Source organism: Coturnix japonica, chromosome Z, assembly GCF_001577835.2.
Source record: "Coturnix japonica isolate 7356 chromosome Z, Coturnix japonica 2.1, whole genome shotgun sequence".
In the NCBI taxonomy this organism is placed as follows: Eukaryota; Metazoa; Chordata; class Aves; order Galliformes; family Phasianidae; genus Coturnix; species Coturnix japonica.
Genome location: NC_029547.1, coordinates 28,458,155 through 28,470,980, shown reverse-complemented (window position 1 = coordinate 28,470,980; position 12,826 = coordinate 28,458,155). Strand labels below are relative to the sequence as shown.

At 34.8% G+C, this 12,826-nt stretch overlaps 1 protein-coding gene across 11 annotated transcripts in view; it reads left to right on the top strand.

Annotated features, from left to right (window-relative positions):
* Positions 1-12,826, top strand: part of CCDC171 (coiled-coil domain containing 171) — a 156,345-nt gene that overhangs the window by 57,580 nt on the left and 85,939 nt on the right. For all 11 annotated transcript variants that reach the window (XR_001552018.2, XR_001552019.2, XM_015849031.2 and 8 more), the window contains 4 exons: positions 767-934; positions 2,840-3,028; positions 9,189-9,693; positions 10,416-10,532. Coding sequence is in view for 9 of the 11 variants with exons in the window: in XM_015849031.2 (XP_015704517.1) it covers positions 767-934; positions 2,840-3,028; positions 9,189-9,693; positions 10,416-10,532 (979 nt within the window). In the remaining 2 variants the exon portion in view is untranslated. The remainder of the gene's footprint in view (positions 1-766; positions 935-2,839; positions 3,029-9,188; positions 9,694-10,415; positions 10,533-12,826) is intronic.

Sequence of the window (12,826 nt, the reverse complement as noted above, 5' to 3'; positions counted from 1 at the left end):
CTGGAAAACAATGGGAACAGTGGAAACACTGGTTTATTGACTTTGAATAAAGACTCTGTTTCTTGTGGTTATTGAGGTACAGCTTTCTATCATTTTCTTAATGAAGGCTGCTAAGTTGTGTTTACATACTAAAAGGATGAAGTCTGGAATTTCTGTTGCCTGCTTTTGTTTCTAATGAGGATTTATAACATACCAATTTATTTATACCACTGACGAAAATCAGCATAAATGAGAGAGATGTGGGTTATGAAATTTAACCGATGAAGCTGTAAGTCTGCTTTGTCTAACTATTGGATCGTACATTTTTCACACAAAAAATTTTTTTGAATGATTTTTAGTCTCAGTTGTTTGAATAGTGCTTTGTGCTGCTCAGCCATAAGACCGATTTCAGCGTGTTATGCAGGTATTGGAGGTGAGTATGGCTTGAACATACCTGAAAGTGTTAAATGCAGTTTCATCATTCATGTTCTTGACAGCACTAAAATTTTTAGCAGTTTCAGGTTGTACTGGTTAAGAGCACTGTAAAACTGGGATTTCTATATTTGCATGGTATTTCTAATCATACAAATGTTGTACCAACTGTGTTACTACTGTAACTTTATTATGTTTGACTGCAAATATTAAGAGCATTGCATTTCAGAGGGTTTGAGAATGAGCTTTTATGTGTTTGGTATATTTTTTAAATCTGTGTCGCTACAAGTGCGATGTATCTCTTTGGATTCTAACACGGTTCATAGGTAACGGTTGATTTTTCTTTTTGTCTCAGGAGAAGCTAACCTTCCTTCATGGTTTATACCAGCATTTGGTAGTTGGCTGTGTGCTTATAAAACAACCAGAAGGCATCCTAGATAGATTCTCTTGGTCTGAGCTTTGTGCAGTCTTGCAGGAGAATGTTGATGCCCTGATCTTAGACCTCAACAGGGCTAATGAGAAGGTAAGTGTCCTTAGGCACCAGCTACCTCTATTAAATTCAGTGACATTTGTCCACATCACAGTATCATTAAAAAGGACTGACATTCATCTTATTTCAAAAAGAATTTGGGCGTTAATAATTCAATACCATTAATTATGGCTTGTCTACAACTCAGTTTGATGCCATTGCTGTGGGCATGTAAAAGTGACTGAAGTCTGTATGAAGTCTCTAAGCTCCGCTTTCTGTGCAGGACATGCTAATAGTACTAGCCAATATTAGCCACAGGGACCTAATTAAAAGAAAATAAATTAATCTTACTGATGAAGCAATTCAAAGAACTTAGTCATTTACACTAATAAAGCAAGTCTTTATCTTAGCATAAAACAGAAACAAAATGCACTTACTTTAGGAACATCATCTTTAAATTATGTGCTTAAGATTCAGATATACTACTGGAAGAAATGCTTATGTATTTTTTGTTGAATTATAACTTCTTGACTACGAGATCTGTATTCAGAAGTACAATAGAAAACAGTTATTTTTGTAAAGTGTGTCAGTGTATGCTAATATTTGTTCAAGGAAGAAACTGTACTTTTCTAACTGACTTTAGTGTTACTTTGCTTATGTGGCCATTCTTGGAAATCTCTACGTCTTTTAGGGGGAAAAAAAAAAGTATTTTAAAAGGACTTAAACTGGCTCTTCTGACTAACATGTGCCACTCTTTAGTTTCAGTTCATGTTCTGACCCCTTCAGTCATGTTAGTCCTAGACTGACATGGTAGAATGATTTCAGGTCCTGATTGCTCTGGACATGTTGGTATTTAAAGCATTAGAAGGGAAAGGCTCTTTCAGTGTCTTCACATGTGCTGGAACTGTGGCCACTCTTTTGATTTGAGACAGGGCTGGTTAACTGTGAATTATTCTGAGTCTTCCCATCATTCGGTAAATGACTTAGCAGTCAATCAAAATTACTAAAGAAACATAGATAAGAATAAATTCCAGACTACGCTGACAGACTGTACAGGCAACATTTCTATTTTAATTTCAAAATAGAGAAGGGAAGAAAACAGAAGTGAAGGGAATTAACATTGTTGGCAGTGACTTTGGGTATATTTTTGTGCTTTCAACTTTTTAATTTAGTACGCTTGTTGCGATTGATAAGAGAGCTGTGGGGCTTTTTTAAGAATTTGGGGCATTGTTGCTGCCAGTGGCCTACCTGCTTCCTGAGAACAAAAGTTTTCTTCTGCTTTGTCATGAGATCAGCTTGAAAAATACATTGCTGATACTCTTTCATAATAAAATACATGTTCATGTATTTAGAAATTATTGCTAGCTTGATTCATTTCTCCATTACTGTACATGGGAGCTGCAAAGTTAAATCACAGAGTGAATCCCTTCATGCTCACTGGAATCACATCGTAATCTAATGAGCTGCTTTGGAGAAAAATCTTCTGTACTCTTCTTGCATTTATTTTCATACTCAATATATGAAAAGCACTGGTTTTCTAAGGAAACAAAAAATAAACTTAAGAACTGTTTTTATTGCATTATTATTGGCAGTTTTTGCAAGCTACTAGAGGACTTGTATAAATGGATTAATAATTTATCAATACAAGATTTAACTCTTTTTTTTTTTTTTTTTTTCAAAGTAAGCGAGAGATCTCCAGTTCAGATTTCCAAGAAAGAAGGCAGCAGTTGTCTTCAAGAAAGTACAAAGATGGCCAGAATAAAGGCCATTGTTCTAATCTATGTCGTGCAAGATTCAAGGAAGTGTTCTGTCATGAAAGACTTCTTACTTTTAATAGATATGTTGAAGAAATTAAAATTTAGATTTTGTGCCGGGAGAGTCTTTGCTTAAAATAATATGTACAGTTAAAGTCAAAAGGTATGTATGTTGGGAGATAACATTTCTTTCTAAATCACACAGATATCTCACCTAGAATGCATTTGTAAGAAGAAGTCTGATACTATGAAGGAGCTTCAGCGGAGCCAGGAAGATGAAATTAACAAAATGGCTGAACAGATGAAAGCACAGGAAAGCTGTTGGCAGAAGCAAAAAAAGTATCTGGAACAGCAGTACTCAGATCTCCTTGGGGAAGTTCATGCAAGGGCACAGGTATGGTGCTGTGAACTTCTGATTTTTTTTTTTTCCCCTGTAAATATTTAATGGGCTATTGCAGTATCTCGAGTTTCTAACCAATTTCAGATTATTCAGAAATTTTTGTGCATCACTAACTGCGCTAGTTTTCATTTCTCTTAGAGTAGGAAACTATTTAAATACTCCAGAAACTGTTTTGATCTAGCATTTGCTAGTGACTTTTCTTTTTAAGATTTAAGATGCTTGTATTAGAAATTATATAGTTACAGCAGTTACTTCTTCAGTATTGCATTTTGTAAAGACTGTAGAGTAAGAGTAATATGGCGTCATGTGGGTAAAAACGGAGGTGTATACACTCAGAACTTAAATAGCAGTTACAGTGGTAGATTTCTGCAGTATTAAAGAACTATAAACATAGTTAATTATCTTTATGGTCTTATCCCTTTAGATGTGTTTCAGTTAAAATTGTGAAATACAGGAAGTAAGAAATCATGGCTGTCATATTAAACTTGCTTTGTCAAAGGAATCTTGTGTGCCTCAGATTTTAGAAGTCTACACTCTAAAAGCTATATTTATGATGCATTCTTTAGGCAAAGCAGGTTACTGTGATTCCTAGGGGATGGATGAAAATCTTAGAGGTGTTTCTCACTAGACTTGAAAATTTCTTGCTGGCTATTACGATACTAAAAATATCCTTGTAAGTGGAATAAGCAGCATCTAAACTCATACTGCATTAACTTGATATCTCATAGTTTAGTGTTATGAAACCACTAACAAGAAAAATAATTATGAAATAAGATTAATTTTAAAAGCGACTTCTCAGAAAAGACGTAATGGCGTTAGGCAGTTTAGATTAAAACCTGCTACTGATGCTGCATGCAACAAAGATCTATGCAGTCTGTTTCAGAATTCTAGTATGTTGTGAAGTATCATATCGTGCTTTGGGATGGTGCTTGAACAATCCGTTCTTCTCAATTTATTTGTATAGATACTAAGGCCAAGGCCATGTACTGAAAATATGGCTCTCTGATGTTGGCTATGCATTAGACATGCCTTCTGGAAAATGCTTTATCTGTCAACTTGCTGCATTTCTAGAACAGAAATGTTTTCCCTTAGAAGTATCTGTACCTACTTTCTAAAATAAAAGTTATGTAGGTATACAAACTGATGGGGTTGGAATCTGGTCGGTGTAGAATTCTGTATTATTATTCTGTATTATTGAGATTACTCAACAGAATGTTGTTGTATCTTTGTTATTTCTAAAGTTTGTGTGGAACAAGACAGTCTACTTTCCGCTGAATTTCTTCTTTTCAAGTTTGGACATGCAAATATCAATTAAGCTTTTACCTTTTTGAGGTCCATAGGCTTCATGGATATCTGCAGTTAGGACTGTTCCAGTCCTGGCTGCCTGCTTCTGGTGACACTTGATTGTCTTTTCCTCATTGCATTTTGTTCATGTTAGCTGTATTAGTCTGAACAATTGCTGTTGTGCTGGATCGGTTATGAAGATGCACTAATGTGGCCTTATTAACATAGGTATCATATATGAAGGCAAATAGAAAACTCAATTCAGACATGTCTTAGATCTGTATTCATGACTTTATCACTTTATCTGAGAGCTGTCACTGCACAGTAATAACACTAAAATATCTTGGAGAGTGTTATTTTGGTGACTTAGAACAAAAGTGGAGAAATGGACTTTATGATTAAAATGGGTTGTGGCAATATGGAGGCAGTAAAGGCAGCAACACCTGCCAGTGCTTCTGCTCCCAGCTAATGTACTGTTCAGGGTCCCTAACTTAAATGTAGGATCTATGGATTTTTTTAGTTTCTATGTAACAGCTGTTATTGTTGATCAGGTGAATGATGTAACCAGCAAGCAGTTTCACTGTTTTTCTGTAAGACAAAATTTCCTGGAGTTGCCTTAAAACTGATCAGCAACAAGCAAACTCCCTTTAGATAATGTTCTTCTTTGTTCCTGGTTTCCATATTTGGTTGATTGAACTTAAAAGGAATATCCCTTTTCCCTGCCTTGTGTAGAAAAATCAGTCCCGTGATTTGGTTGTGTGCCATTCTGAAAATGTTACTATGCCTGTTTCTTAGCCACACACAAATTATTTATTTAGCCAATGCATGGTCTCATAGGAAATGTTGTCTGAATTTTAACTAGCAGTTGGAGTTTATTACATAGGCATTTATTAATCTGACCCCATTTCTTGTGGAAACTGCTTAAAATAAGAAGGTTTTGTTCTCATATAGAAAAATATGATGTAAGGGAAAAATCCTGTAATTATGTAGGTTGCTCCAAAAGTAATTCCTCCTATTTATTTCCATGGGAACCACAATAGATACAAAGAGCACAATAACACTATTTGAAAGACCAAATTCTCAGGTACAAAACACAAAACACTGTTTTTCAGTACTGTCACCATCATTAGCTATGCATTTTTGCCAGCCATAAATAAGAGCCTGCATACCACGCTTGTAAAAATCTGCACCAGTGAAATTGACCCACTGTTTCACATTTGCTATGATGGTGGTGGCTTTAGAAAAATATTGCCCTTGCAGTCCATCTTTCATTGGCCCAAACAGATGAAAGTCAGAAGGGTCCAAATCTAGACTATATGGTATATGTGATAGGACAGTTTAGCCAAGACTGGCAGTGTGTTCCACAGTCTGGGGCCTGGCATTATCGTGTTGCAAAAGAAAGGTTATCTTCTTATCTAGCTTGACTCAGGAAGTACTAGCTGTCAACATTACAATGTAGCATTCAGGTTTGTACAGGTTGTAGGAAATTCAGAAGGATCCTCTTTGCTTATTCCAGAAGACAGTGCATACCCTCTTACCCATCTTGCGCTTTCTCTTTGATGAAGATTTCACACCAGCACTCTATGGACTGCCATTTTGAATCCTGCTAGTTGTGGCAACACTACCATCATTACTAGTCTTGTCACTGGTGGTGATACAACCTAGGAGACTGTCACCTTCAGTGTCATATTCATTTAATATTTCCTTACGAACTTGTTTGTTGTGTTCATTCTTTCGGAGTGAGCAGTTGTGGGACCCACCTGGCACAAACCCTGTGATACTCCATTGTTGTCACCATCATTTTACTGCATTGAAGCAGATTTTTCTAGCTCCATGCATAGTTCCCTGGTTGTAATATGTTGATTCATATGGATGTGGTGATCAAGACACCCTTCACTCTGTGATGTGACATCTGCACATGGCCATCCAGAATGTGGCTTGTGTTTCACGTTGTTTTTGCCACTGCTGAAAAGAACCACCACCACTTACACTGTGCTCACATCCAGTCTTTAGGCTCCATGAATGTTCAGCAAGCATTGATGAATGTCAGTGGGTGCAATTTTTTCTGTATGGAAGAATTCATTGACACACATTTGCTTCATCCACACTTCCATGTCACATGCCATTGTGTCAGACTGCCCCTCTGCTGCCATCTGTTACATGGCATCAACATATAATGGAATGGTTTTGGGAAAGTTCAACCTCTCTTGCCATACCAACAATGTCTTTCTCTGATGTCTTGTGCCAACATAATAAAATAGGAAGCATTACTTCCGGAGCAGCCCTCGTATGTTAAAATGATACTTTCAACAGATTAGTAAAATGTTTCCATAAGAGTAAAGGGAAAAAAATCCTATGGGGATTAAAAAAAATAAAAAAATAAAAAAATCTTTTACTGGATTTTGGTTTTTAGATTGTTAAAGGAATTTTGCTTTTATGGAAAGGTGAATTAGATAAAGGCTGTGTAATCTTTCAATTATATCAAAGTTCAGCATTTTAACCCAGAAAAAATAAAACAACTGAAATACAGTTGCATTATATTTCTGAATATCAGAAATCAGTTCTGAAATCAGTTGCATTATATTTCTAGATTTCAGTTCCACTTACTTGCCAGAATAAAGAGTAGAATAAAACTCTGCTGAATTTTTTGTAAATGATTCCTAAAATTTACCAGGTCTGTAAGCCATGCAGGAAGCCCTGAGAACTGAAGCACCTGAGGAAGCTGGCTTGTGTACATCCAGGACGACCATTCTATATTTCTTTCAAAATTGTCTATTTGAGTTTTGAAGAAAGCTTTAAAAAATAAGTGGAAGTTGTAATTCACCATCAGACATCGACAATATTTCTTAAAAAAAATAAAAAATAAAAATCTGTGCAAAGGGAATGTCTTGTTCACTTTTGCTTATTCCCATATAACCACAAGGATTTAAATGCTATCCTTTATATAAAAATAAATTAAAAAATAAAAAGTAAGCTTCAATTAGCTATAGCACTGAATGTTAGATAGCTGCCTAACAGCCCTGTAGGGATCATACTTTTAAGTTTGTTTACTCAGATATTGGCCTTTCACCTTTTCTGGCCAGAAACCGTAAGTTGTTTTCTAAATTCAGCTTACCTTTTCAGTTCCTTCCAGCCATGCTACCAGCCTTTTCTTCCTATAAAAATCAAACACTCTAAATAATACAGTAGCTCTGAAAATATTGTACATGCTCATACTTAATTTTAGAGTGACATACGAGGCTGTTAAGTTGCATTTTGCAATTAAATTGTTCAGTTATCTATAATACTTTTGTGTGAAGGGAAGTATTTTAATTAAGTGACATTGCTTTACATGTCAGGTTTTGTGAATGCCGTTTTCTCAATATCTGTATTGTCAAAACATCTGCAGAATCTACCTGCTGTTGTTTCATTTCTTCCTCTCGAAGAGGAATGTGTGTAAGGTTAGTCATGAAGGAGCGTCATTCTGTTTGTCTTCCTAGTCGAGCCAAAATGCTTTTTCCTCTGCCCAAAAAGTAATAAAATATTTATTTGGTTAAAGACCTTCTGAGCTGTCTGGGCTGCCTTTTTACAGAAACCTGGAAACTTTGTTTCAATTCTAGGGATTGCTTATGTATTTTTTTCCCCCTTTTGTGATTACTAGAAGAGGTGGATGAAATTAGGAGGCTTCTGTTTGCTTGAGGCCTGTAGCAAAGTTGATGTGTGGAAACATGGCTGGCAGATGCCATTTTAGTTTTGTTTTCCCCATGTTTTCCCACAGGAATAACCTCTGATCCCCATTTTTTAGAACTGTTAGGACTCCAAAAGAACGAGCTAAGGCTTAATATAGTCCTCTCTTTTGTTCATCGTACTGACTTGCGTTCTTCTTTTTTATGTTCACGTAGAGTAACTAGAGTTTGAAAACAAAAAGTTTATCTTCAGCTTGTGGTTTCTTTGTAAAGTGTATGAAAATTAGTACTTGCTTTTATCTCTGGATCCTTTTTAAACATAGGCTCAGGTGCTCCAGTCGCAGAGGACTCTCATGCATCAGGAAGTCAATCTAAGCCTCTGAGTCTCCAGTGTAGTGTCCTGATTCTGCTACAGGAACATGCGTGTCATCAACACCAACCAACATGCACGGTCTAAGTGCAGTGCTGGTATTCTGTAGCATTTTGGTGTTGTGATTTTGCTACTTGAGTTCACTGTTTATACCATTTCTCTTTTCATGTTGTTTAAAGGCTTAGAGAAGGGGAAAAAATGCAAATAGGAAGAAATCAGTGATGGATCTAGTAAAAATAAAAATATCTGTATTGTGCTGTTCTCTTCAAAACTCTGGTCTGTATGAGACCTAATTAATCTGTGAATTTATAAGTAGGGGGTTGATTACAAAGTAATTAAGAGATCACCTTTACTTCCCCTTTCCCAGCTGCTACCAATCTGTCTACTTTTATCTTCCAGACTTTTCCCTATTTTTTTTTTCCTCTCACACTTATTTTTCTGCTTTGAAGAACAATGTTCTTTCTGAAACAGGAACGCGTAATTGCGTATTGTTAAGCAAACTCACCAAACTGTGATGGGTACAGCCAGGTACTGTAGGACTCTCTGTGATCTGTTGTTGTAAATGTGGTTTTGCTTCAGAAATCTGGAGTCCAGTTACAGAAGAATGTGCAGATATTACTCATACCAACCTTTAGTTTACGTATTTGTCTTTCTGTGGCTTTTTTTCTAGGAGACATGTTTTGGCTATGTTGCTGACAATTTTTTTAGCTTTTTTTTTTTTTTTTTTTTGAGGTAAAATGATTTTTTTTGTTTGTTTGTTTTTAATTTAAAGAATTACATTCAGTTAATATTTCTTCTGTTTTTTTTTTTTTTTTTCCCTCTTCTTTTATCCCAGGAATACCAAGAGACAGCAGAGAAAAACAAAGAAAAAATCAGTGTCCTTGAAAAAAGACGGGACCAATTGGCCCTTGAAAATCTCTATGTGAAAAATACATTAACACAGATTCAGAAGGAGCATTCATCTCTCCTGGCAGCATGTGCACTATTGGCAGGTGCCCTGTATCCTCTCTATGGCCGATCATGTGCGATGTCTTTACAAAGAGACCTTCTTCAGGATCAGGTCAACGTTTATGAATTAGTCAACCAGCAAATTAGGACTCTAGTTCATGTTCTCTCTGGTGTAGAGGAGGAGAAGGAAGACGACGGGAAAATTAAGAGAAAAAAATTCAAAGGCCTGATACATGTGTTTCGAAGAGGTGTGATTACAGTTTTGGCAGCTAACAGACTTAAAGTTCTTGCCCAGTCTTCTAGTTCTCTCTTCTCGTTGATAAATGGCTTCAAAGAAGGCATTGGAATTCTAGTTTGTGTAGGGGACTCCAAAGGCAAGCATAATATGTCAAGTAAGCTAATCGTTTTCTTGTTTTATAAATGTTATGTCAAATTACATGGTTAGTGAATAACAAATAAGAATGTTAGTAGTAAAGTATAAAGTCTGATGCATTAACATCTTAACAAATGGACTTTCTGGATTTGAGGCTTCTGGATTTCTTGACAGATGTTTTTTCCCCACAAAAGACACTACTTTAGTCTGTATAGCTGTAACTTTCCTTTCAGTACTTCACAAATGAATTCATACTGTTTGATATCTATGACACTTTTATTATGTGCTTTGAAACTAGATACTACCATATACTCTGTTGTATCTGTTTTAGAAAAGATATCTCCTTTTATAAATCAATTTCACAATTTTTATCCTACTCAAAATGGAAAAAAATAAAAAAAAAGAAGTTGCATTTTGATTCAGGTAAAATATTAATACAGAAAATCTGATGTATTTTCTCTAGAGATTATGTAGACTTTCTATTCATTTCTGTTACCAAATTGCTTTCCCTGATAGGAGCAAGTAATACCACAAATGTTTCACAAACTCAAAGATTCATTTGTTTTCCTGTTTGTTTTATTAGCTGTTAAAAATGCTTAATGTAGTCCAAAGTATGCTAGAAGAGGGATTAGTTTGTGAGCTATACACTTAGTTTTGATCAGTTTCTGAAAGAGTTAAGGATGGTAGTATGCCTCATCTCTGTTACTAAATTTTATTGCTACCTACAACTCTCTTTCACAGGACACAACGAGGAAGGAATTCGTTGTGTTGAAGCACTCAACTGGTTTACTAGTTCCGATCTACTTACTGCAATAATCAGTTCTGTCACAGAATTACAGGATGTTATTTGCAAAACAGGTAAATTTAAAAATATAATATTGTAGTAGATTCAAACAAACATCCCATGAATTATGAAGTTTACATGATTGAAATTCTCACTATTTTATATAAACTAGTTTTTATGAAGTCTTTTCAGTACATACAGTCACAGAAATAGAAGGCTCAAAAGTGTTTTTAGAAATGTTTTTTGAACCTCTGTATTGTGAATTGAAAAGAAAAATACATCTATGACATGCCAATGTATATGTGGCTAATTTATTCTTAAAAATTTATAATGATTTTTTATAATATTTAAAAGCTTCTTTCTTGTACTTACAGAATATTTAACAAAATATTTAAAAGCTTACTGGTTATTCTGTTCTACTTTTCTAACATTCAGAAAGTATTTTACTGAAGACCAGCCTTATTTTTTATATGGTCTATGGCATTTTTTATTTAAACCTGGACCCTTAAGCTGGAACATATTTAACCTGGGATATTACCCTCACTGACTGTGTGAATTTCCTACTATGTTTTGTAGGATGTGTATCTAGAAATCCAGATGTGAATGTTGAAATGTATACAAAGGTTTTTAAAATTTAATCTTTTAGTTAAATTTAGTCTTGTGTAGTACTACTGAATTTATTCTCTGGACTGTTTTATTTTACCAGAGCAAAGTAAATGAGAATTTTATCTTCACCTGTCAGTGTAAGATGTGTCACTTTCCATTATCTTTTTTTTTTTTTTTAATTTACTTAATGTAAGAATTTAATGCTGTTTGTGATATACCTGCGCTTATGTAAGTCATGTATTTTATACATCACAGTATACACAGCTTAATGTTTTTGTTTTATCTTTGATCCTTTGTGGGCATATTCTTAAAATGTATATGCTTAAAGCATAAATCCTCTTCCCAGTGCTTATAGATACAGTTCCTTGTGGAACTTCATTATATTCTTATTTTGTCTTTCAAAACAGTAACTTTTATATCAGCTTGCTTATCTTTGTGTGTTTCTTGTGAGCCACTCCTCAATGAAAATAAAACAGAGATGATGCTTTTTTCTTTTCCTCATCCCAAGAAAGTGTCTTGAGCTAATGAGTTACTCAACAACTGGAATAATATAATAGATTGATACAACACAGTTCCCTCAAAATATTATTATCAATTTATTTTTCACATGGTTAAGCTCGTGATTCTAAAAATAGGGGAAACAGTCAACCATTGTTGGTACTGAATACATGGGGGAAATCCTGTGTTTTCTGGTAGGCAAACTGTATCACGTAAGAATGTGTAGATGGAAATGCCATGGAAAATGCAAAGAGAGGACGTGACATATCAATGTTTTCATATTTACCAAAAATCACTTTGAAGGAGAGGTTTTTAGAGGATTCTTCATATCTTTTTCTGTGTTGGGTAGTAGGCATAGTTCCAGTTTTTGGTTAATTGCACTATGCATTCAAACTAATCATTGTCGTTACAAATGAAGTAAAGAGATGGTCTTTGAAACTGGAAGGTAGTACAAGACTATACTTTTTAAGAGTTAAAATGATAAAGGTAGCTGAACTTGGATGTGATGAGCAATAGAGAAGCCTTGGCAAAGGGAGGCACAGCATTGCAATACCAGTTTCTTCTGGGTAAGACAAGAATTAATTTTTCCTGTTTTAAAGGCCACTTGTATACTGAGGTAAAATATAAAAATGTTAGACAATGTTTTTAGCTTTAAGGATGATTAGATTAGAGACCTATCTAGGGAAATGAAGAAGTGATAGATTTACTATTAATGGGAATTATGGAGAGCATGAACTCAAAAATGGTAATTCCAGTTTAATCACTGGCATCGTTGAAATGGTGGTATTTTGGAATAGAAGTAGGAGAATGGTTGTGAAAAAATACTATCTGACTTTATCATGCACTATTTCATTTGTTTGCTTACAGACAAATTGGTTCTTATGTGTAAATGATATATTCTTTATGGTGAGAATCGAACTCTGAAGATAGTAGTAATCTTGTTTTATTTGCTCTGAACCTTTGGCTTTATTCTTGTAATATATAATAATAAGAAATTATTTTACTTATTAAAGGCTATCATTATTATTTTCTGTTTACACTTTTAAGTAAATATTTTAATTCACTACAGCAACAGGAGATCTGCTGTACTACTGAATGTAAATAAGCTCTTCCATGCTTGTCATCTTACACTGATAGTATCATAAGACAAGTAATGACAGATTAAGACCTGCCTAGCAGAGGGAAAACTAAATTACAAGACTTTTATTAAGGCATAAATAAACCTATTAACTCTTATCTGGAATACCAATTAGTGGAAGGAGCA